Source organism: Cebidichthys violaceus, unplaced genomic scaffold (assembly GCF_023349555.1).
Source record: "Cebidichthys violaceus isolate CVI_PGR_0920_01 unplaced genomic scaffold, fCebVio1.0.p SCAF_20, whole genome shotgun sequence".
NCBI classification, from domain to species: domain Eukaryota; kingdom Metazoa; phylum Chordata; class Actinopteri; order Perciformes; family Stichaeidae; genus Cebidichthys; species Cebidichthys violaceus.
This window is the reverse complement of record NW_027176373.1, coordinates 9,963,633-9,985,175: the sequence shown is the minus strand read 5'-3', so window position 1 is coordinate 9,985,175 and position 21,543 is coordinate 9,963,633. Positions and strand designations below refer to the sequence as shown.

General features: G+C 41.1%; 1 protein-coding gene across 1 annotated transcript; it reads right to left on the bottom strand.

Annotated features, from left to right (window-relative positions):
- Window positions 1-2,991: 2,991 nt before the first annotated feature.
- On the bottom strand, window positions 2,992-21,304 carry ubash3ba (ubiquitin associated and SH3 domain containing Ba). Its single transcript, XM_068716199.1, has 14 exons — window positions 20,731-21,304; window positions 8,772-8,825; window positions 8,357-8,543; window positions 8,071-8,269; window positions 7,588-7,757; window positions 7,202-7,410; window positions 6,491-6,635; window positions 6,170-6,290; window positions 5,940-6,062; window positions 5,726-5,818; window positions 5,028-5,172; window positions 4,844-4,950; window positions 4,235-4,344; window positions 2,992-4,134 (listed from the first exon to the last, which is right to left on the bottom strand). Exons 1-14 carry the CDS (start codon window positions 20,856-20,858, stop codon window positions 3,997-3,999), a joined length of 1,929 nt encoding a protein of 642 aa, XP_068572300.1. The 5' UTR covers window positions 20,859-21,304; the 3' UTR covers window positions 2,992-3,996.
- Between the last annotated feature and the right edge of the window lie 239 nt (window positions 21,305-21,543).

Here is a 21,543-nt window from a genome sequence, read left to right as displayed (position 1 = left end):
GGTTGTTATCTATTGTAGTCGGTGGAGGGAGATAGGAAAGTCTCTTTTTCTCACTGAGAAAAAGAGTATGATGACAAATTAGTAATAATTTTTTAGAGACATGGTTTTTTTTTTGGTTTTTTTTAAAGTACTTAAAATTTGTAAATATATTTTTATTTATTTGAAGAATATCGAGAGAAAAAAATTACACTCCAATTAATCAATTATTAAAGTGATATTTGAGATTTATTGAGTAATTGATCATAACTATACGTATGGCAAATTGAATCCTGCTTATTCCATGGCAGCTTGCCAACAAAACGACATTTGTATTCAATTTAAAATATCACCTGTTCATTAACTTATACGATATACATTGCATGTATGAAAGAAAATTGTCTGATGTGCAAATCACCAGCACAACTACTCTTTTTTTCTCATCCAACTTTCATGATCCCTGAACGCTGAAAAACAGGAGACCCAATCTCAATCAAAGTGTTCAACGCTAATCTGGAAATGAGTGAACACCGAACACCTACCTGCTGCCTGCTGGGATGCTGGTCTTTGCTGCCACCGCCTTGTGAGCCCTGCAGGAAAATGCATGAATGAAGTGTAAACCAACATAACCAGTAAGCACCAAGCTAACTTATTTTACACATGCTATTTTAAGAGGATTGCATGTAAATGTTTTACAAGATATGTTATAGTATCAGCTGTTTCAGCGGGATTAGTAACAAAGACTTTACATTGAGGCTTCTATACTAAGTGACAATCAGTCATTAGGCTCCGTTAGCAGGTTGTTCAAAAGAATCATCCCCACTGATATTGAGAACAATATTACAATAATAATTTTCTGATGTTTTTATCTGTGCAAATATGCTGTTTGTAACTCTTTATTCAATTGAAATAGTTAACCCTCAAAATTAAAATGTTAAAGTTAACTCACTACTGGTCTCATTTGATAAAATAAACAACCTCTAGAATTTGGTGCATATAACCCACATTAAAAGAAAAGTGTAGAAATGGATGGCTGGTTCATAGCTCAAGTGTGCCTGTGGACCGGTGAAGGACTGCTTCTGATATTGGTCATCAAAGAGCACCATCTAGTGTTTGTTTCACTTAGTCTGTTTGTGAGTGAGACTGTATTATTTATCATTTATTTTCATAGTATTTTGAGACGACTTTCTTTGTGTGTATGGAGTGTTATCTAAGGACCCTGCTTACTATCAAAGAACAAAAGTTTACCCTGTTCTATTGGTGTGCAGGACAATGCTGTTTTGAGTTTACGGTCAGCAACAATTCAGTGCACGAAAGATTTTCATTTCTGAAAGTAATTAATAATAACATGATGCCTACGTTCAAGACAGACTATCATATTTCAGATTGTCAATTTAGTTAGTTTTTTCCTGATCTTTTTTAAATCACAGATCTGCCACTCCAGGAAGAGATTCTGCTACATTACATTTTACACTTTCAACATAGAGTTGTGTTTCAGGCAAACTGTGTCATATAATCCAAGTGCTGTATGTTCAAAATTAATAATTTAATTAATTAATAAAGTGAAGGAGTCGTTTGCATGCTGCTACCATCCTGCAAAGTGCACCAATTGTAAGTTAAAATTGGGAGAATTATTATCACATTAAAACATGATTTCTACGGTTTGAATATTTTACAAGAAACCGTTTACATAATATTTTTTTTTTTTTACCACAATATTTAACTACACTGCACAATTAGTAGCATGAGCACTTCTTTGGCTAAGTGCTAGTTACATAGCTTATGCTAAATGCTAACACTTAGCTTTAGGTTACAGGTGCTTCTAATCCCTCTACGTTAACGTTAATACCATAGAAATACCCTTAGAGGTAGCTCTGCCTGTCACTAACGTTAACATTAGCTCCCTATAATCAATTTAATGTTTCGTTGACGTGTCCACAGGTAACAATAACGTTTCAGCAGACTACAAACAAACATGTCATGAACAAACATAAAATGCCTCACCTGAGGTAGCAAGATACGAAGCTCTGGTGTGGTTAGCAGCAGTATAACGTTTAGCTAGTAAGCGTTAGCTAACTAGTTAATACTGTCTCACTGTAATTACACGCAAAAGTAAACGTGCAGTATTCATAACTCTTATCCATTTTTCCAAACATTTCAAGCTTATTAAAGTACTAGTGATTCCACTTTAGGGTCCAAACTTTCCTAACGCGCTTCCTTGTTGGGAGATATTCAGTAAAGAGGCCTGACAAAACGTGCAGAAAAAAAGCGAGACTTAATTAACGTTAGCTATGTCAAAATTCTGAATTCCTCAAATGTAAGACTTCTAATAATTGAGCCAGTATTGTGAAATGTATCGTTCACAATATGTATAATAAAAATCGGAATTCTTGAATTATTTAAGTTACAAGTTCTGGATTCTGAATCGAAGAACTGATGGACCACGCAGACATTTGTCCACGTAATACCATAGAAATAAATACACAGGTGTATTGAATAAAAAAATAAAAAATTATGGCTGCATTACACTTAGTAAAGGACATGGTATTGTATATTAAGGCTCACTGGAAATTCAAGTGTGGAATAATTTATTAAGACACCGAATGGAACGGAACTGATTCTACCTGCGTTTTTTTGCAGTTAAGACAGTCAAAGTGTCTGCCCAGAAAAACGTCTATTGTTTTATCCCTAATTTATTTATTCAATACTGCTCTTCAGCATGTGACAGATATTGCAACTGGTCCTCGGAGAGTAAAAAGTTATAGTCAATTAAACATATTGGTTGGTATGTTTTCAGCTCAAGAGCACATTCACACTGCTGCAAGACAGACTGCTAACCTCTCTAAATGTGCCTGCCTTCTGGTGGTTTAGAGGTAAAAACGTAGGGCTTAATTAAAGTGTAAGCTGTGCATGTTGAGTAATGGTTGTGCTGTTTATGTAAAACGGATCCAAAAAGTAAAAGCAACCTTAATTTCCATAAATAAAACATGTTTTTACAGAACACATGGCACCGCCTGATATTAATAGGCCTTCATAACTCCACAACCTGGCTTTATTCAGTATCAATAGAATTTCTGAGTCATACAACAAATAATCGGTATAGACAGTAAGCAGTTAAATCATCTGACATAACCAAAACAAATTAAGTGCACCAAGTGTTTGAAAAGCAGTGTGGTTATCAGGCTTACAGAATGTCAGGCTCACGATGAAATACCAAATGTTTAAGTCAATGCACCCAACAGCCGTCTGCATTTCATTATATTAATTTTAAGTCATATTGACGTGGCTGCTCCTGTGGTGGCAATCAAAACGGCAGGAGGGTGAAACAATTCACGTGTGCACATTAATTTTAACTTAGGAGAATCACTTAATGATATGACATTTACAGGAATGAAACAGGTATCATAAACTACCCACCTCAGCACCAGAAACAATGAAGATCAGTTCTCCAACTATCTGATTGTCAACATTTCTATTGTGCTTTTTTTGCAGGAGGGTCATAGCTACAAGTTAAATAATAATAATTTCTGACACATGTAAAAATATTTCTGTGGTACAAGTCTTTGTCATCTATTTCTTATCACAGTGTGTGAGAAGGCAGCAGATCACAAAGTCGTCAACGCCCCGCCTGTGGAGAAGCCACAGACAGTGACATCTTCTCGTGGCATAAAACCTGATTCATCATCAACCATCAAGAAAAGTCCACATATCTCGTAGCACCCCGACATTTTGGGCGAAGAAGTGGAACGTTGAGGGAAAATGAGACTGCCGCCCGATCTGTAGCTCATTTTCGCTGTGATCTCTCAACACAAACTGTATTTTCTCATTCCTGAGCAGTGTGTCTGAATACATTTGCAAACATTTTTTGCATGATGTCTTTGACGGAAGCCAGACGTGTTTTATGTGTGGTTTTTTTTTTTGGTAGTTGGGCTGAATTTATAGCAGAAGGGTGGGTTGAAAATAAATATTTTTTCAGCAGTTCATGGCTGCCAAAAGATAGAGAGACAGATAGCAAATCCTTCAGTCTTGCATGAGCATTTCCCTCCAGTTGAAACTGTGATTGGGTCCATGTGTCAGAGGCAAGATGGGCGGGTCGACCAGCTGCCACACCCCGGTCTCTCCCAATTCTTCACAAGCGCAAAAGCCCAAGTAAGGAATCTGCACACAGACAAGACAGATGTGCATGTTATCATAGAAAAAGAGATTGAGGACAGGATGGAAATGAAAGAGGCGTTAAAAACTAAAGCAGAAAACTGACCTTTCGGACCACTTGGACAAAGTCCTTGGAGTTTTGGGGACTGCGGCCTTGTATTTGGCGAGTGCAAGCCTCCAGGGAGGAAGCATGGGCCACAATCAGGACTGTGTTACCTGTGTCAAAGAGGTAGAGAACACGGAACCACGTTCCACCGATACCGTTAGCTTTCTATACTGGCTATGGGCACTCAGTAGTCCATAATATGCAGCTTGAAATGTTCTTTGACTCATGTCCTTTCAGATAGGGACATCGTCCAAATTAAACATTTGGATTTAGAAGGCCAGCGAGCTAAGAACAAAGTGCTTGTTGCGTCACCTTATTGTGTCTAGAGTCAGGTATATGTTCTCTGTGTAGGGCTCGCAAAGCAGGAGCCTGTTTCATGCAAATCCATATGATTGGTTAGTTTTGATTTCATTGGCTCATCCTGAATGTACCGTACAGCCACCGGAGATTTAATTCAGAGCAGGAAAACATCAGTTAACAAGAAGCATTCAAATATAATCATCTCGAAAAAGAAAAGTGGGCATTGCAGCCTGGGAATGTTGCCAACATTTGGTGCTTAGTAAAGTTGGTATTAATTTCTCGGGATACATGTTTTAAACACCACTTTACCCAGGTTTTTGCTCTCCGCCAGGATCTCTCGGGTTACTTGGAAGCTCCTGCTGATGTAGGTGTCATAAGACTCTGACACCGCCAACTTACTTATGGGAAAATGAGGTCTAGGGACAAAACAATAAATAGAAATGAATTTCAGCCTCACAGATGAAAGCTTGCAAATGCTGTGCCGCTGGTGTACCTGTATGTTGTGTCCACACTCAGGTTAGCAGCAGCCAGGTCAACTGGGGGGATCCAGACGGGTAAACATGTGCCTGAAACCCACTTGGTCCATTCAAACAATCCAGGCTCCACACGGATTTTTGTCTTTCCCTCCAGCTGGAGGCCTGAAAACAGAGTGAAACACAGAGAGAAACTGTAGAAGAAGAAGGAGATAAGATATCTATGCATCTAGTCTCTCGTGTCATTTTGTCTTGCTCAATACGTCTTCACATGAAAGGCGAGACTTGGTGCAATAACAGTAATTGTGTTGGTGCCCTAACATGAAATTACTTGAAAGTTTCAAGGTTTCGACAAAAAAAGAAAGACAGAGAGTATTTCCAAAAAGAAAACATTAATTAGGTGTTTTGCTGTGTTCAAAGAAAGTAAGTGGTGGGAAAAATAAGTTAGTTAAACCTATTTATCATCCTATCTGTTTTGTTTCCTAATGATGCCTCTAGGTACCACATAGATTTAAGAAAGCTTGATATAACTACACACATCCTATTGAGATCCAAGCCAAACTGAAGGTTTCAGATCCAAAAAAACAACACTAATAAGAATCCAACATTATCATGTAGCGGTAACCTTTTGAAATGTATGCATATTGCATAACGTGCCAGTGGAAAAACCTGAATAGACGCTGTGTAACTTGTGTGTGTTGTGCTGATGAGGTCCTACCCTGCAGGATGTGCTGAGCCGTCTGGACGCAGCGAAGAGAAGGAGAGCAGTAAACAAAGTCTACTGTTGTGTGGCTTTCCGACAGGGCTTCACCTGAAGTGGACCAAAACACAGTGTGATACTATTTCAAGGCATTTTAATCTTTATGTAAACATAATCTCTACTGTGTTTAACAATCCTTAAAAACCTAAAATGTATATAAAAACGTACTGACCTACAAGACGGGCCTGGGTGGAGCCAAACACAGTAATTGGACAATCCTTATCATAATCCCGGTGACCTCCGCTTCTAGCGGGCAGGCTGGATGGCATGTTGAGATTAGAGCGAATGTATCGGCCTACGCGAACAGAAATGAGAATCTTACAGAAGGAAATACTATACTCAAAGGTGTCTAATGTAAGCCTACAGTCTTAAAAAAAACATGAATCTCCCGTCCATGCAAACCTTTAGAGTCGAAGCACTGAGTGATCCAGTGTTTCCCAAACACCACATCCATCCTCTCCCCATGGCGACACACAAACAGTCTCATCTTGGACAGGGACGACTGACTGGTCGGCCTCGACACCTGAGATAAAGATTCACTTTAAATCTTGACGCGTTGTAGAGAGTTTCACAGCATTAAATCTTAAACTCCTGCTGGAAGCAATCACCCGCCATTATTGGTTTTAACACGCTCAGTGAGGTTCATCGGGTTCTCTTTCACTTCAGCATGCAGCCCGATGATCCATTTGTTTTTTCTGCAAGCCAGAGGGAAAAGTCACGTACCTGCATAGGAGGACAGAGGCCGGTGAGGCCGGGAGAAGCCATGAAACTGTCAAGCAGACTGTCACTCAGCTGTCCATCAAATAGTAACCCAGCCACGGTGCTGCCAGAGTTCGACGGAGAGGCACAGGTGAGCATCGAGTGAGACCTGAGGAGCAAACACGCACAGAGACTTTAAATATGACGCAGTTACAGTGCAGGGAAAGAAACAGAAGAAGATGTATACACGGCGAACAAACTCCTGTAGACATACAGCTTACATTATGCGACCATAGAGAAACGCAGGAATAAGCAAAAGTAGGGCACAGTTAGAAGTCAGGGAGTAAAAGTGTGTTTTACGTGTCTTGAAAACATCAAAGAGTCAAGAAGCAGGCCAAGAAGATGATTAATTTTCTTTTCTTTCCCTTTAATCCTTCCATTCAGTTTAGAAACATCCCCTTATTTGTGTAGTATTCCACTTAAACTGAAGGGATTTTTGTGGATTGTCAGTTTGAGATAACACCCACTGATGTCTTTGTGATGCGGTTGCAAAAAGGAGACTTGGTGGTTTTGACAGGCAATCAGTGATAACCTGATACTTCTGTTGTTGTACTATACGTGCAACTCAACGGTCCAATAATCCGATCGCAGGGCCTCCCAGTATGGCTCCTTAAAGATCAGGATTTTTTTTTTTTTATTTTTTTTTAGAGAAACGTGGCGCTTCCTTGTCCTTACCCGTGGACGACCCAGGTGTCGGACTCATCGGCGCGGTTGACGTAGTTCTCGGGCAGCAGGCCCGACAGCCCCGTGCCCAGCGAGGTGCCGTACACCCAGCCTTCACTGGCACTGCTCTGCTCCACCGGAGACATGAAGATGAAGTCTCCCGGCATCAGCTCCAGCTCGTCGTCGTTCTGAGGCCCATACGGGTACATGACATGCAGTGTCTACAGGGGGCAGATGGTTAACGGACATTAGTCGTAGGCACTGTGAAATCAACGTGCAGATCGTGCATCTTTATGTTCAGGAACAATTGTGATTGTAGCAACATTTCTTTCCCTTAATGTCAGAAATATTAAACTGGACACAAAAGTAAGTGTTTTTTCGAAGTAAGCAAGTCAAACCTCATGATTGGCGAACCGAATATCCCGTGAGAAGAGCACAGCCAGCCAGTCACAGCCTGAAGACACATCCACCGTTTTGGCCAACTTTTCCAGGATTGGAAGGTGACTGGTTTGGAAGTGGTATGCCAAAGTGACATGAAGTTGTTTCTTATGAGGCTCGACATGGACATCTGGACGAAGGACAAAGAGAGACATGTGCACAGCAAATGTATTATGTGTATTCGTGTACTCAGGACAATCATAAAATGTTTTCCGTTCTGTGGCGGTTCTCCACTGACAGAAAAATGGAAACATCATCTGGCGACATTGCTCATCCTCAAAATATGATTATAGTAAACGCAATTAGTCCACAACTGTCCGTGTATGAATATCAAAATGAGAGCATCTTAAGCAGCATTCAGTCTTGAACAGGTTTGGGAACAATAGCCATGTAAACTGCATTTACTGTGATTTCCATCAAACGGATGAAGGGGAGTCTCAAACCTGCTTTAACTGTTGCTTCAGTTGCAAAATCAGACGCAAAACTTTTCAGCACCTCCGCCATCTGCTCCTCCACGAAGAGGCCGATGAAGGTGGAGGAGGTGTAGAGCTCCAGCGGGAGGGGCATGGGTATGCGACCCTTCCACTTGGCCACAGTGGTCTGGAGGGCGTCGGTCAGAGCCTCCACCTTCTCGTCGGCACACTGAGACGACAAATAAAACAGGAGGGTCACCGAATGTGTAACGGCTGTGAAACAGACCAGAGCATCGAGCAATGATGCACCACTGACCATGAAGAACTGGCAGAGGGTGATGTGGGGGAAGATGTTGTGAGCCTTGTTCTTGCCACAGGAGAGGCGGGACTGATGCCAGAAGTGCGAGAGCTGCTGGAGCAGCGGCCCACTGGGTCGCATGTACAACACATACTCTCTGGGAAGGGGGTCGTCCAGGAACGGGTCATCCACGTGGGAGAAGAGCCTGGAGCGGGCAGACGGGAACACCCAAAGTGATAGAGCGATAAGTGGGACCGTGAGTGGGAGAGAGGGCGGCTGACATCCAGCAGAGGGCGATACAGTTGGCATAGCACAGTGACACTTCAGTAGGTCAGTAGATGTAGTTATATTTACCATTACAATGGGTTTCTGTTTGCATTGTGCAATAATAACTGGGGCAGAGCATGGGAGTAAAAGTGTGTGTTGGCCTCACCAGTCACAAGCTGCCTGGACGTTTTTCCCTCCTGTCGAAACCAGAGCTTTCAAGCTGCAAAGAGAGAGAAAGGGAGAAAGGGAGAAAGAGAGAGAGAGAGAGAGAGAGAGAGAGAGAGAGAGAGAGAGAGAGAGAGAGAGAGAGAGAGAGAGAAATGAAGATCAAAGCACAGTCACAAAATCAATAGTTTCTCTTCCGGACCGTGTTTATTAGGAGGAGATTGCTGTGCTTCCACGTGACGATGAGCAAAGAGCAAACATCCCGATAGAGCAGTAAAGTCATAATTCAGAACAGGAGTTCATTATTCATACCAGAGTTTCATGAAACTGCATTGATGCTGATTTGAAACATATTCTTTGCTACGAAAATATCAGAAAAATATCACAATTTCGGTTGGAAGTGATTCAGTAGATGATTAAATAGCGAGCACTGTGTGTTGTGGAGGACAACAGAAATCCACTCACAGTCTTGGTAAACAATTCATTTCTGCAGCAGCAAAATGTCAGAATATTAAGACATCATAAATAAAGAAAAACACGGTTATGCTTCGTGTTTTGGTGTAGTCCTACTATGATTTAACCGTGTCACTTCATAAACTATAACTTGTCAGGACTTTTCTGAAACAAGAGCTGATTGCGTGATTACTCTTGAGTGTTCAAAATCTAATTAGTGTCTTTTTATAAAACCTCTGGTATGGCGGGCCGCCTCTGAAGGGATTCACTGATTCCAGCAGCTTTCTTCAGCTGCGAGAGGAACAACAGAGTGTCTAGATGAGACTGTATTTTTAAAATATTTACAGCCTCACCTGCAAAGATTTGGCAAACATTGGCAAACACCTTCCACTTAATAATCCTAAATTAGTGAATATATAGTGAAAGTAACTTTTACAGACAGTGAGGTGTCTGTTCTTTCTTTTTAAAGCTTCTCAATGCAAAGTAGATATAAGTGAAAAACACCTCGTATCAAAGATTCATCTTTTGATACTTTATCTTTGTCGATTTCCTTTCCAACAGTTTGGATCCCTGACAAGAAACTAAAGTAAGCAATTTGACGTTTGACGTTGCAAATTTCATTTCACTATTAAGCAACAGGAAATGCATTTTGAGTAACCGCAGCATCTGACCTTTAAGACTCGACCACATGCCATGCGATCCCATCTCCTTTCAGCTGAAGCTCTTACTGCGTTATGTGGAACAAAACCTCCACAATCAAGTCTTATTTAAAAGGGTAACACTAATTGCACTAACCGTCACTGTCCTAGTAAAAGTAAAAGACAATCTACGACTGGTATTAAAGGAAAATGAACAAGTAGAAAGTGCAGTTTTCTGTAGCATTGTAGAGCCTCTGTTTTGACTTATTAAATTCACAGCATGATAAAGACGTGCTGCAGCTTCTCTATGTGTGCCGACGGTGGCAGCGTTCGCTGTGCCACTCTAGCGCTGAAATTCGATGAGCTATTTTTAAATTTGCCCCACTGAGAGGGTCCTAGATACGGCAAAGTCCCCCGAACCCTGGGGCAGTGTGCCCTGACTACAGCAACGTAACAGATGGCTCACACAGAGCTACCACTAGAACATGCACACGCAAATAAATGCAGGGCAAAGATGAATTTAAAGACAGACGCACGGACAAAACTTGGACAAAAGTCTCCTGTTCATTTACCTCATCAGGCGTTAGACTGTTAGCCAACTATTACACCATTTTACCCATTTGATCCATTTTTTTGTATAAACCACTACAGCATGTAGCAGTCTTAAGACAGCAGCCTTATTCAGAGGCTCCACCTGGTGCTGTGCGGAGGAGGAAAAGAAGGGGATTTTTATTCCCAGAAAGCATGATGGGATTACAAGCAGATGTGACTGAGACGTCACAAAATCCAATCCAGGCTAGAACATTGGATTGCTTGCTTCTAATCTCTGTGTTATTTAGGGAACTCTTGAGACATAAAATAATAGAAAAGGTCTCACGCTCACAGAGAGGTTTACTTCAATTTAATCGGCTTTTGGGCTGCTGGAATTACTGGAGACCCTATCCCAGGCATAAATGATAAAATACATTATCAAGCAGGAGATAAAGTGTTGTGTTGCTTGGCATTTTTTTTTACTCGTTGAGTCAAAACGTAATGCAGGAGGATGGAGGGTTCAGCTTCAGAACTGTAAATGGATTATATGGCTTGCAGTATTGTAGTCAGGACCACCTTTAGGGAGACCAAGTCACAACCAAGACCAGAGTATCGACCAAGATCTTGAGGGGTTAAGACCAAGTCGAGTTCAAGACCAAGATTCCTCTTCATGTATACGTGTGTTATGCCTGTAGTCGTGGTCTTCAAATAAAATCCAAAGTGAGAGCTGCTTTGTAAAGCCGATACAGCAGCCTTAGAATTGTCTGTTACACATATTGGTAGAAAGAATGTTCTCAGGTGTATAGTACAGTTCCTTTTTTTCTGGATGCAGTAAATAAAGTTACCTACATGGCAAGTCATGACAGCAGGAAGATCTCCGACCTGAATACAGAAGGAAGTCGAAGCACACCTCCAGACGCACTTTAAAGATGAGATGTATAGTTTTGTTCTTAGATAGATATAGGCTTCAACACAGTTTTAGACACAAAAAAGTATAAGACTGTAAAAATTATATATAAATATATATAAAAATATATTCTAGGCTATTGGGGACCCTCCCCAGCTCCACTACTCTGCACACATCATTGCCCCTGCTGGCCTTCATGCTGCATGGGTGACATCGTGGCGGTGCACCTGCATGCAAAGAGTCGTCCTTTTCACACGGAATGTTAAGAATAACACGTGTTGGGATTATTCAGTGCCAATTCTATTATGTTTCCACTCCTTGAGGTAAAAAGAAAGCGGGACGTTGACATCTGCGACAGCTTCGGGGAGCAGCGCTGGGCAGAGCTAGCAGCAGTTTCACAGGCGCCGTCTCTCTCTCTCTCTCTCATGGGCCAGCTGGTCCACGTTTAGCCAGGAAAGACTGCACCTCCTGCCGCTCCAGCCTTGAATACAGCATCTGCTGTTTGACACTTTAGTATTTGTAAAATAAATCTTTACTAGTTTGTTTTTGTTGAACTGAATATTCATGTTTCAAATGGCCTTTTCTGTGTGTTCCACCATAGTTGAAACTGTCCTTGATAACTGCAGCTAACCCGGAGGCCTCTTCTTTGCTCTTAGCAAGAACTGAGCAAGTTATTTATAAACTGCATTTCCTGTTCACAGCTAGACAAAGATAATAAAAAAAAAAAAGAAAAAGTTTGGAGCGTGCTAGGGAGAGAAGTCACTCTGGATTTGGTTTGGCTTCCTATCAGCTGTACTGTTTGCATGAATTACAGTGACCGGGCTAGAAAGCAGCTTTCACTTCATTTGCACATTCACCACTGTTGAAGGCGATATTGGAAACGGTCTTTCATTTTTTTTTTCACCCACATATGGCAAGTGTTTTCAGTGCCTTGTTTCCACATTTAACTCTACTACAGATACAAATATGTTGGCTGCCTGTCTGCTTAAACAGCATAAATAAACAGCGTTTTGGGTTTTTCATATATGTAAACATGCTTTGGACTGTTTCTGACAGCTGACCTTTCTTTGCTAAACTTGGATGTAAGTTATCGCTTTAAAATCAGGCAACATGCACACTTCTCATGGTCTCTCGTGAGTATGAGCACTTTGGAGTCCGGTAAACATTGTGTTTGAAGTTGTTGCGCTAGGAACGAATCTCATACATTCCATAGCAAGGTATTAGCCAAGAAATGAAGGCCAAAAGTAACAAGCATCTAGAGCTGACGTTAACGAAACCACGTCACCCTCTCGCAACATACATACACACACACACACACACACACACACACACACACACCCACACACACACACACACACACACACACACACACACACACACACACACACACACACATCTACATACTCCCAAGGGCCCCTCCTCGACTCAGCTCTATGGGCGAAACAACACTTCCTGTTTACAAGCCCACCGCGAACACTCACCACTAACCACTTATCGCTCTGACAGCGCTGAGAGCACTGCGGCTGCCCAACACCGGACTGCCTCCTGAGGAGAGCCCCGTCAGCAGAGGAAATGTGCCTCCCTACGTCCAGTCTGGCCGACACTCGAGCCTGGTGAGCCCATGCCGAGACTGACACCAGACGTTACTGCGCTATTCTTCAACCTATTCACTAGCTGACTACCCAGGGAAAAAAGAAAGAAGAAAAAGAGCTTATGGCTTTGCAACAGATCTGTTCAGGGTGTTTTGTAGAACACAAAGACGTCACATATTGTGCTTTGACTGATATTATAATTGTAATCGGGAGGGCGGGGTCGGTTGGGACACTTTTGCATCGACACAAAAATCCTGTTACACACAGACTACTTGAACAGTAATGACAATAATGTGATGACTAAACAGATATAGGTGTCTGCGGACAATTTATAAAGTCTTTTAGAGCACCAACCCAAACATGAAAGGCACCATTTTGTTAAATGTACATTTCCCCTAAAATTCCACCTCCCTGGGTTGTTTGGGACACCTTGTTCTGTGCTAACAAAATGTCATTTAAATTGGAAAAAATACTAAAGTCTAAAGTCTAAATTTGAACATCTTATATTTACAATGCCACTTGTTCACGTTTCTTTGAAAAAAATAATACATTTGTAATATATTTTTATACTACTGAGATATGGAATTTGGCTTCTGACACACTTTGGACTCCTGCTAACACCAAAACTAGCTAAAACTAGCATCGACTGATACAAAAAATAAGCTTTCCAACACTATGTTTTTATATGTGACATAATTAAAAACAGTATGGTAGAAGAAACATAACAAAAGAGCCAAAAAATGTACTTGAAACTGTGAATAAAATAAAAGAAATAGTCAGAAGGTTGAAAGTGAAGCGGGTGAGTGTGAGCATGGTGAATGGCGTCGGCACAGTTGCTTTCTCACTTGTTTAAAGTATTGGTCCCGACTGACCCCGCTCTCTTTGGTATTTGTTAGAGCAGTTACTCACGGCCACCATTAATTAGCAATAATGAAGTTAGAGTAAATATTAAAAGGACTAACTTGACATTTGGGAGATACGTGTATATTTGCTTTGTTGCGAGGACTTAAATGGGAAGATTGATGTCACTCTTCAGGTGTGTATTAACGTAAAGACCGGAAGCAGAGGAAATCCATCTCTAAAGCTCAAGTTATTGACAAGTTGAATTTTGTTTGTTTAATCCGTACACAAACTGAAAATCTAAAACAATTTTTAGTTGATTAGACACCTTTAGAGGAGTTAGCAGGGTCAGAGCCAGGCTAGCTGTCTCCCCAGCTATGCGCTACACTAAGCTAACAAGCAGCTAGCAGCTAACTTTGTATTTACCGTCAATCTTCTGAACCAACTCTTGTCAAAAAAGGGAATAAGAGTTTTTCACACACTGTCAAACTATACCATTAAGTGTGGGAGTGAGTGGTGGTCATTTTGTTTGAGTGTTTTGGTAGCACAACATTTTGTTTCGGGTCACACACATACACTCACAAAAGCCTTTGTTTCAAGCTGACAGGGCAACGCTTTCAGCACCACGTCTTTAACACAGCTAGCGGTGTGCAGCCTGTGTCTGGAACCGCTGCTCCTCGTCTCACTTCATTATTCCTGGAGAAGAGAGCTGAGAAGTCCGCAGAGGCAGACGAGAGCAAGTCGGAGATTGACACCAATAAATGAACCGTGTGGGCGTCTGTGTGAATTAAGGACGTTAACAATATTCCTCTCTAAATGCGTCCATCAAGCTTATCAGGTTAAACAAAGGATTAAAGAAGCTTCTGTTCAACCAATGATTAAGTGTGTTGTTGTGGCATGAGTGTTATTTTTAGCGCCGCACAAGTGACGTCAGCGAAACAAAGTCAAAGAGCACAAAGCGAATGTTTCACTAAGAATACATGAGGCACGCTGCCAAAACAGTGATGCATCACACGGCACTCTTCGAAAGTCCCGGGATGTGTCATATGAAGCTAACAGCATATGATTGAGCCGTGCTTTGTGGGCATGTGGATACCTTAAAACAACACTTTTGACACCCAAATCATTCTTTATTTTGATTAAACAGTCAATTTGATTTCTGTCCAATATATAAAAAAAGGCATACGGTTTGCAATCTTCAGGCCATTTTCAAAAGAGAAGAACTTTGATGACTCAGTCAGTCCACCAAACTCATTTTCCTATCTGCAAGTGACATGTGAATCTCCTTTCTGAGCCGCCCTTAAACCACCGTCTCAACACAGCGCTCAGTAAAGGTCACAAGCCACTTCCGGAAATGGACGACTTCCTCTTGGCTGTCTCGAGCAGAAGCTTAGAGTTTGTTCTTGCTAGCTGCACACGCAGGCACCAAAGTGTCACATGTATGCATAAGTTATGTGTATAATTATTATCATGTATTGCCCTTGTATGAACTAAAATGGTTATGATGCCTTTTTCTTTGAATGTTAGATAAAAGCGGAGTGAGATGTGTAGCTGTTATAGTTAGGCAGGAGTTATGAAAGTGGTGTCGATGGGAGAAAAGTCTGCATGCACACAGACTTCCTCTTTAACACGGAAAAAGGCTTCACAGAAGGGTGAAAATGTACCGTACATGATGTTATCCAAGCTAGATGTACAGCTCAGTAACCACAGTGACTTTGAAGTCTTCGCATGAGAAGCACAATGAAACAGACAATAAGCATGTCAGGGACTGAAGACAATCTGTATGAAAGAAGCACTGTATAGAAGCTACCTCAAAAGTATCATTAAATAATACAAAACAGAGCCGTCCTTTAGGTTTTTGCCATTCTTTTATACTATACTATCAACCAAGATGAGGGTGCATAATGTTAAAGTGAGAGTGTCCTTTTGCATAATCGGTTGTATTAAATACAATCTTTTGGGCATTTTCTTAAACAATTAATTTCTGAGTAAATATCATCGCAGCAAATTAATTTATGACGTGGAATTCTAATTCTCTTCAAATGTACCAGTGAGGAAAGATATGTTGACAATTGCAAGCAAAAATGTAAAAATGACATAAACCAGTGAATATTTGTCAGGCACAGTTGTGTTTTAGTGTCGTATTTCATCAGGCTAAGTCAGTCCAACAGGCCCCCATCATGGGATCAGAGTAGTGCAGAAACCATGTGTCAATTATTCAATGATCTAATCAGCAGAAGACTCAAATCTGCTCTTCTCAGATGTGAGGATGTGCTGCTTTTCTCTATTTCCTGCCACAGTAAAGTGAATATCTTTGGGCTTTGGACTGTTGGTTGGGCAAAACAATTAGAAAGTGTCGAAGTGGGCTCTTAGAAGTTGTGAGGAGCATCTTCAAAATGTTCAAAATGTATTTAAATAACCAAACAAGTTGAATTGAATTGAAAAATAACCAACAGATTAATTTGTATTTACTGTGATGGAGTTGGCCTAAGCAACGGTAGAAACACAGAAGGGGGCTTTCTGACCAAAGTATAGTAGTCGAATTTTCCACACACAGGCGTCACTGTGAGAACATCTGTGATTGGTCTAAAAAAATCACATGACATTGCTGTATACCCTGACAGGAAACTTCTCTGGTTCTATGCCTCTGTCTAGATCTTGTTAATACCAGACAAGAGTGAAAAAAGGCTTCGGCCTCCAACACTCCAGCCGATGTTCTGTTACATTTTGGTCATCAACTTCCTGTTTCCCTTGCTCACAATTGCCACATTATTCCTCTGTGTAACGAAACAAAACAAAGCTCAAACAGATGATTATACACAAATCTGTATCCTGCGACATATTCATTAAATGGGTTTGTATTTAAGACAGTTTTTTAAGAAAGCTTTGAGACCTGCCGTCTTTTTACGTTGGTATGATAAGTTTGTTTGCTTCTCAAAACCACTTAGCAGGTCATTTGTCTAAAATCAAGTGTAAAGTGTTACAATAACTGTAATTCAGGTTCATTAGTTTTAGTTTTAAGTGTTGTTTACAATGTTAAGGTGTGTGACTCCAGTATGCCCAGTTATTTTGGCCACAAGCACGACATTTAACACTGCACACACACACACATCATAGCGTGTGTTTGGAGTTAGGACGACAGGGATGACTCATGCTTTAAATCATGGTGGAGGTGAATGAGGAATGACAAAGCAAGGACCTTTTTGGGACTTTGAATGCACTGGTAAGACTGCACAAGCACAATAAAGGAAAAGAGTTTACACTGAGGTCCAGCCTTCAGTGTTTTTGTTGGAGAGAGAGTTTGATTTATACAATTGAAGAAAATTACACTTGGTAGGTATTTTCGAGCAAATTCCTGTTTAAAGATTAAATCGAAAATAGAAATAAACAAATAAATGATTCAATATTTGTATTGTATTTACAACATGTTGAGAGATTGAACTGCAGTGCTTTATTTTACAGGTCTGTATTTTTTAATTAAGGTGGGAGGAAAGTGAAAAAGGCCAAAGCAACTCATTGTCCAACCAAAATTGATCTCTCTCTACTTTTGTCCAATCCCAGCGTTGTATAACTAAACAAAAGCAAAAAACAAACACGATGAAACTCTGTGCGTCTGTCAGGCTCTCAGTCGTTTCCATCAGAACAGGGAGAGAGACCACTGTCCATCCAACTCCTATCTGATTACAATAGCCAATTCCTGAATGACTCAGCAGAAAATTCCCCCAAATGAATTAGAGGGGCTGTTTCTGCGCGTGTGTGTGTGTGTGTGTGTGTGTGTGTGTGTGTGTGTGTGTGTGTGTGTGTGTGTGTGTGATTCATGCTCCCCACTGGTTTAACTAACTCCTCAAACACAATGAAGCCCTTGTTCCCTAAAGCTATGACTGATAACTGATTTTCCTATTATTCCTTCTTCTCCTCTCGGGCCTGATAGCAAAAACCTTTAAAATCAGATGTTTATTTTGAAGTTTTACTGTCTTGTGTCTGGTTCGGTGGCCGAACCAACAAGTAGAACGTGACAATCTGGATTACCGTCGCAGTTTTTCTTTACAGGACAGAGTTCTGCTCGGTGTTGAATACTTTTTTGGTACCAAAATATGTGTGTTGAACTGAGTATCAAAATCTGTCAAGTACCGAGAGCTGGCATTGAATGTCTGGCCAAAGCTGTACTCTTCTTTACTAATTCATTGATTTTTAATTTGAATCTATTTTATTTAGGGAACTTTTTGAATAGCTGCTTGCATTAAGACAAAATGGAAAAACATGGGGGCAGCGCAGCGAGATATAAACACAACACTGACACACATTGTGCCTTATTATTAGCATTTATTTGGAGGTGTTTTTTCCACCTGATGAGTGTCTCATATTCCCTCCTGAGGCTCTGTAAGCTTGTAAATAATAGTTGTTAAATAATCTGTCTGCTTTTTGTTAATGTACACTTTAAATGATGAAAGCAGTGTATAGGCCTATAGTGACACCACGAAGAACAACACTGAGTGAGTTTGCAAACTGACCATTTATACGCTCATTTACTCAGAGAACGTCATTTTTATCTCTCTTCAATTACTTTTTTCTTCTTCTTTTTAACGAAATGCTGTGCGATGCTAAAGAAAGTATAATTAAGTAACCAGAACTGTAGGGATAATATAGAGAAACACTAAAGCTAGCAAGGTCTAGCAGTGTCTGTGCTAATATGAACAATTTTCAAATACCCCTACCCATTTGTCACTTAATTCTGTATCTTACTACTGTATTAACTACTGTGCTTTAAGCTCCAGGTAGAAAATAGAGCCAAACCAACACACCAAACTTAAACACCCCAGGGTGATGCACGTAAACATCATGCAGCCTCACCCGTGTTGCATTACCTACCCATCTGTATTTTCATCTTCATTATCATCAGGTTGTTTCTGTGTCTCCACTGACATCACAGCAGACAGACCCGAAGGTAATGACCCTGAATTATTCTGCTTCATTAGAATTTTATACCTTTGATCAAAGTGATCATCAGTAATAGATGCGACTTTGAAAATATATAACCAACCACAGTCACTCATATAGTCTGCAGTGGTTCATTAGGCCGGAGGAGAGAGAGCTGCAGTCTGGAGAGCGATGGACGACCATCGCTAGTTCTGCAGGAGATAAAAACGGCTTAATTTTGAGGATGCTGTGTCTGTCTAGCAAAAGAAAGAAAGACTGCTCGATACTTTTGCCGTACTTAGCAAAACTCAGATAAGTGCCAACAGCCATTCCATAAATGTTGGTCTCTTGTTTTATAATGCTGGGAGACAGTTTTACATCCTACAATTCAGACACTGAAACCAGTAATAGATCTGGGGTTTAATCACGGAGCTCTGAGGTTACCGCCGCAGCTGACAGAGACTCAAAGTGAACCATTTCTTTTTGCTACATGGGACACAATTTCGCGGCACGCTGCACACACAGAAAGGCTTTTGTGCGAGATAAGGCTGCTCAAATCATCGAGCTAGATGTATAATGTGTAACTGACTACACAAACTATGAGAAAGGACATTATGATTATAGATTATGCGATTAGATAAGCGTTCACACAGTGAAAGCAGACCGAGATGTAAAAACTGAGCCGTGGAGAACTTTTCAGTGTCCGTAGCCATACGTAGCATATCGAAGGATATATTTAGGTGTAAAAGGATTCAAGATGGTGTCAAACAGGTTTAGTTACCAGGAAGGAAATGGGTTTTACAAAGCATACTTTACAACATAAAGTTGCATTCTGTACATCTATAAAGTTACCCTCCTATTCATTGACAATGCAGCACCTCCACATTTCTATCATTTCTCTGGGTTCTGGTTTCAAAAGAGAAATGCTTCTGTTGACTTATGGTCTTAAATATTAGACTTCATGCCAAATACTCTTTAAAACTCTCATGAATATCTTGAAAGAAGAAAGAAACAATCTGCTACAGTCCTCCAGTGTCAACCAAACACTTCAGCATACGTTCAAGACCTATAAAAAGGGTTAAACTGCGCTGATGTTTGAGCCCACAAACTCTATAGTAGCAAGCAGACGACACATTGTCATTTTCTAATACAATGACATCAACCATACACTACATTCACAAGCCAACAGTGCTTGTTTCCTGGCAACTCTTCTCTCAAGGATGAATGAGAAGATGATGCAGGAATGCCCACAGGATCAGCTTTTCATTGAAAAATATGGAGAGCTGGCAAGGGAAAAGTGTGACTCAGAAAACACTGAGCATCTCTCGTATTCTTCTTTTGTAGTGGGAAATATAGGCACGTATAGACACCCACAGACACACAAGTACCAGTGACGCTGCTGTGTTTCTATTGCATTGGTTGGTGGAAAGTAACCAAAGTACAGTAACGGTACTGGAGCGATTGTATTACGTCCTTATTATCAAGTAGTACTTCTATTTTTTTGAGTATTTTCAGAGGTATTTTATACTTTCTACTCGTATTTGCAGTTGCAGGTAACTTTACACATAAGTATAATAAGCATATAAAATATGATGCATCGTAACACAGCACATTAAACTACATGACTCTATAAAACGGTTCCAACTTCACTACCTACTGCACAACATTAAAACACATTGAATCGACCCTGTAGAGAGGACCATGCAGTACTGTATATGGCTGTGGATTCCAGAGCGAAAAACTACAGTTTAAAAGGGGTCATTCGACATGGCCCCCCATAGGCTGTGCCATGTGTTAACAGCATTACATAGCACTGCAGACACGTCTCCTTTCGGCTGCAGAGATGCTTCAGATCAGCTGATTATGACACTGAAACACGCAGGGAGACAGAGAAGGAGGAATGCGACTTTGGCGAGAGAAGGATGCTGCTGGGAAGCCTGATTTAACCTCGTTATAATAGCGCACGCGTGTGTGTGTGTGTGTGTGTGTGTGTGTGTGTGTGTGTGTGTGTGTGTGTGTGTGTGTGTGTGTGTGTGTGCGTGCGTGTGTGTGTGTCTTGGGACAGTGCAGCTGTGTACTCACGCCCTGGTCTTGGGGAAGCCCATGGACAGCAGCACGTCCAGAGTGGACCCATGTTTGACGGTGCTTGGCCGGCTCTGCCGCTGCCTCCGCGGCGTCACTTTGGCATACAGTTCCTCTTTAGCTGCCATAACTCACAGCTCCATCGGTATGGCAGGTCCTCGGCTCCTCTGGTATATTTTCATTTATTAAAAAAAAAAAAAAAGCGGTAGACTATTTAAACAAGGGTGACTTGAGTGAGGCGGAAGTATGTACAAAACACTTAGGTTTGACTAACGCTCTGAGCTAGATCAAGCTGCCTCCTGACGGCTCGCACATAAAGTCAAAAGCATCAGCAGGCGGGTCAGCCATGGGAAGTCACTTCTGCCCTCTCAGCCGTGCCCCCGATTCACAGTCCCCGAACGAGGTGAACATGTCTGGTTCCTTGCTCGCCTCCTCGCACACAATCAACTGAATAAAATAAAAAAACAGATGCTGTATGAGCTTCTTTTTCCACACGATGTCTTATTTATGAATGGGTCCTGAGTGGGCGGATGTTCAGCCTGTAAAATGTTGCGGCTCTAACTGCGCGGCCCCTTTTAGTTAAAGAGGCAGTACACAGATTTATAACAGGACCGGAAGTCTGTTTGTGTGTGTTTTTTAAGGCGGAATATAGGTTAAACTGAGAGTAGCACACACTATTCTCGGTAGGACGCGCTGTTGTTGCACTGTGTGCGCTGAAATGAATCACATGTAGTCGAGGCAGTAAGCTGAAAGGCGTCGAGGTAGGGATGGATGGTGGAAAAAATTAGTCACACTTCCTGTCTGGGAAAGTGG

Bases quoted from the DNA above. Each gene is read 5' to 3' on its own strand.
- ubash3ba (XM_068716199.1), bottom strand. From the start codon at position 20,858: ATGGCAGCTAAAGAGGAACTGTATGCCAAAGTGACGCCGCGGAGGCAG. The intron at 6,063-6,169 runs GTTTGCATGGAC...CTGTTCGCGTAG, and splicing joins TCAGTGCTTCGACTCTAAAG to GCCGATACATTCGCTCTAAT. The intron at 5,819-5,939 runs GTCAGTACGTTT...GGTCCACTTCAG, and splicing joins CACCCAGGCCCGTCTTGTAG to GTGAAGCCCTGTCGGAAAGC.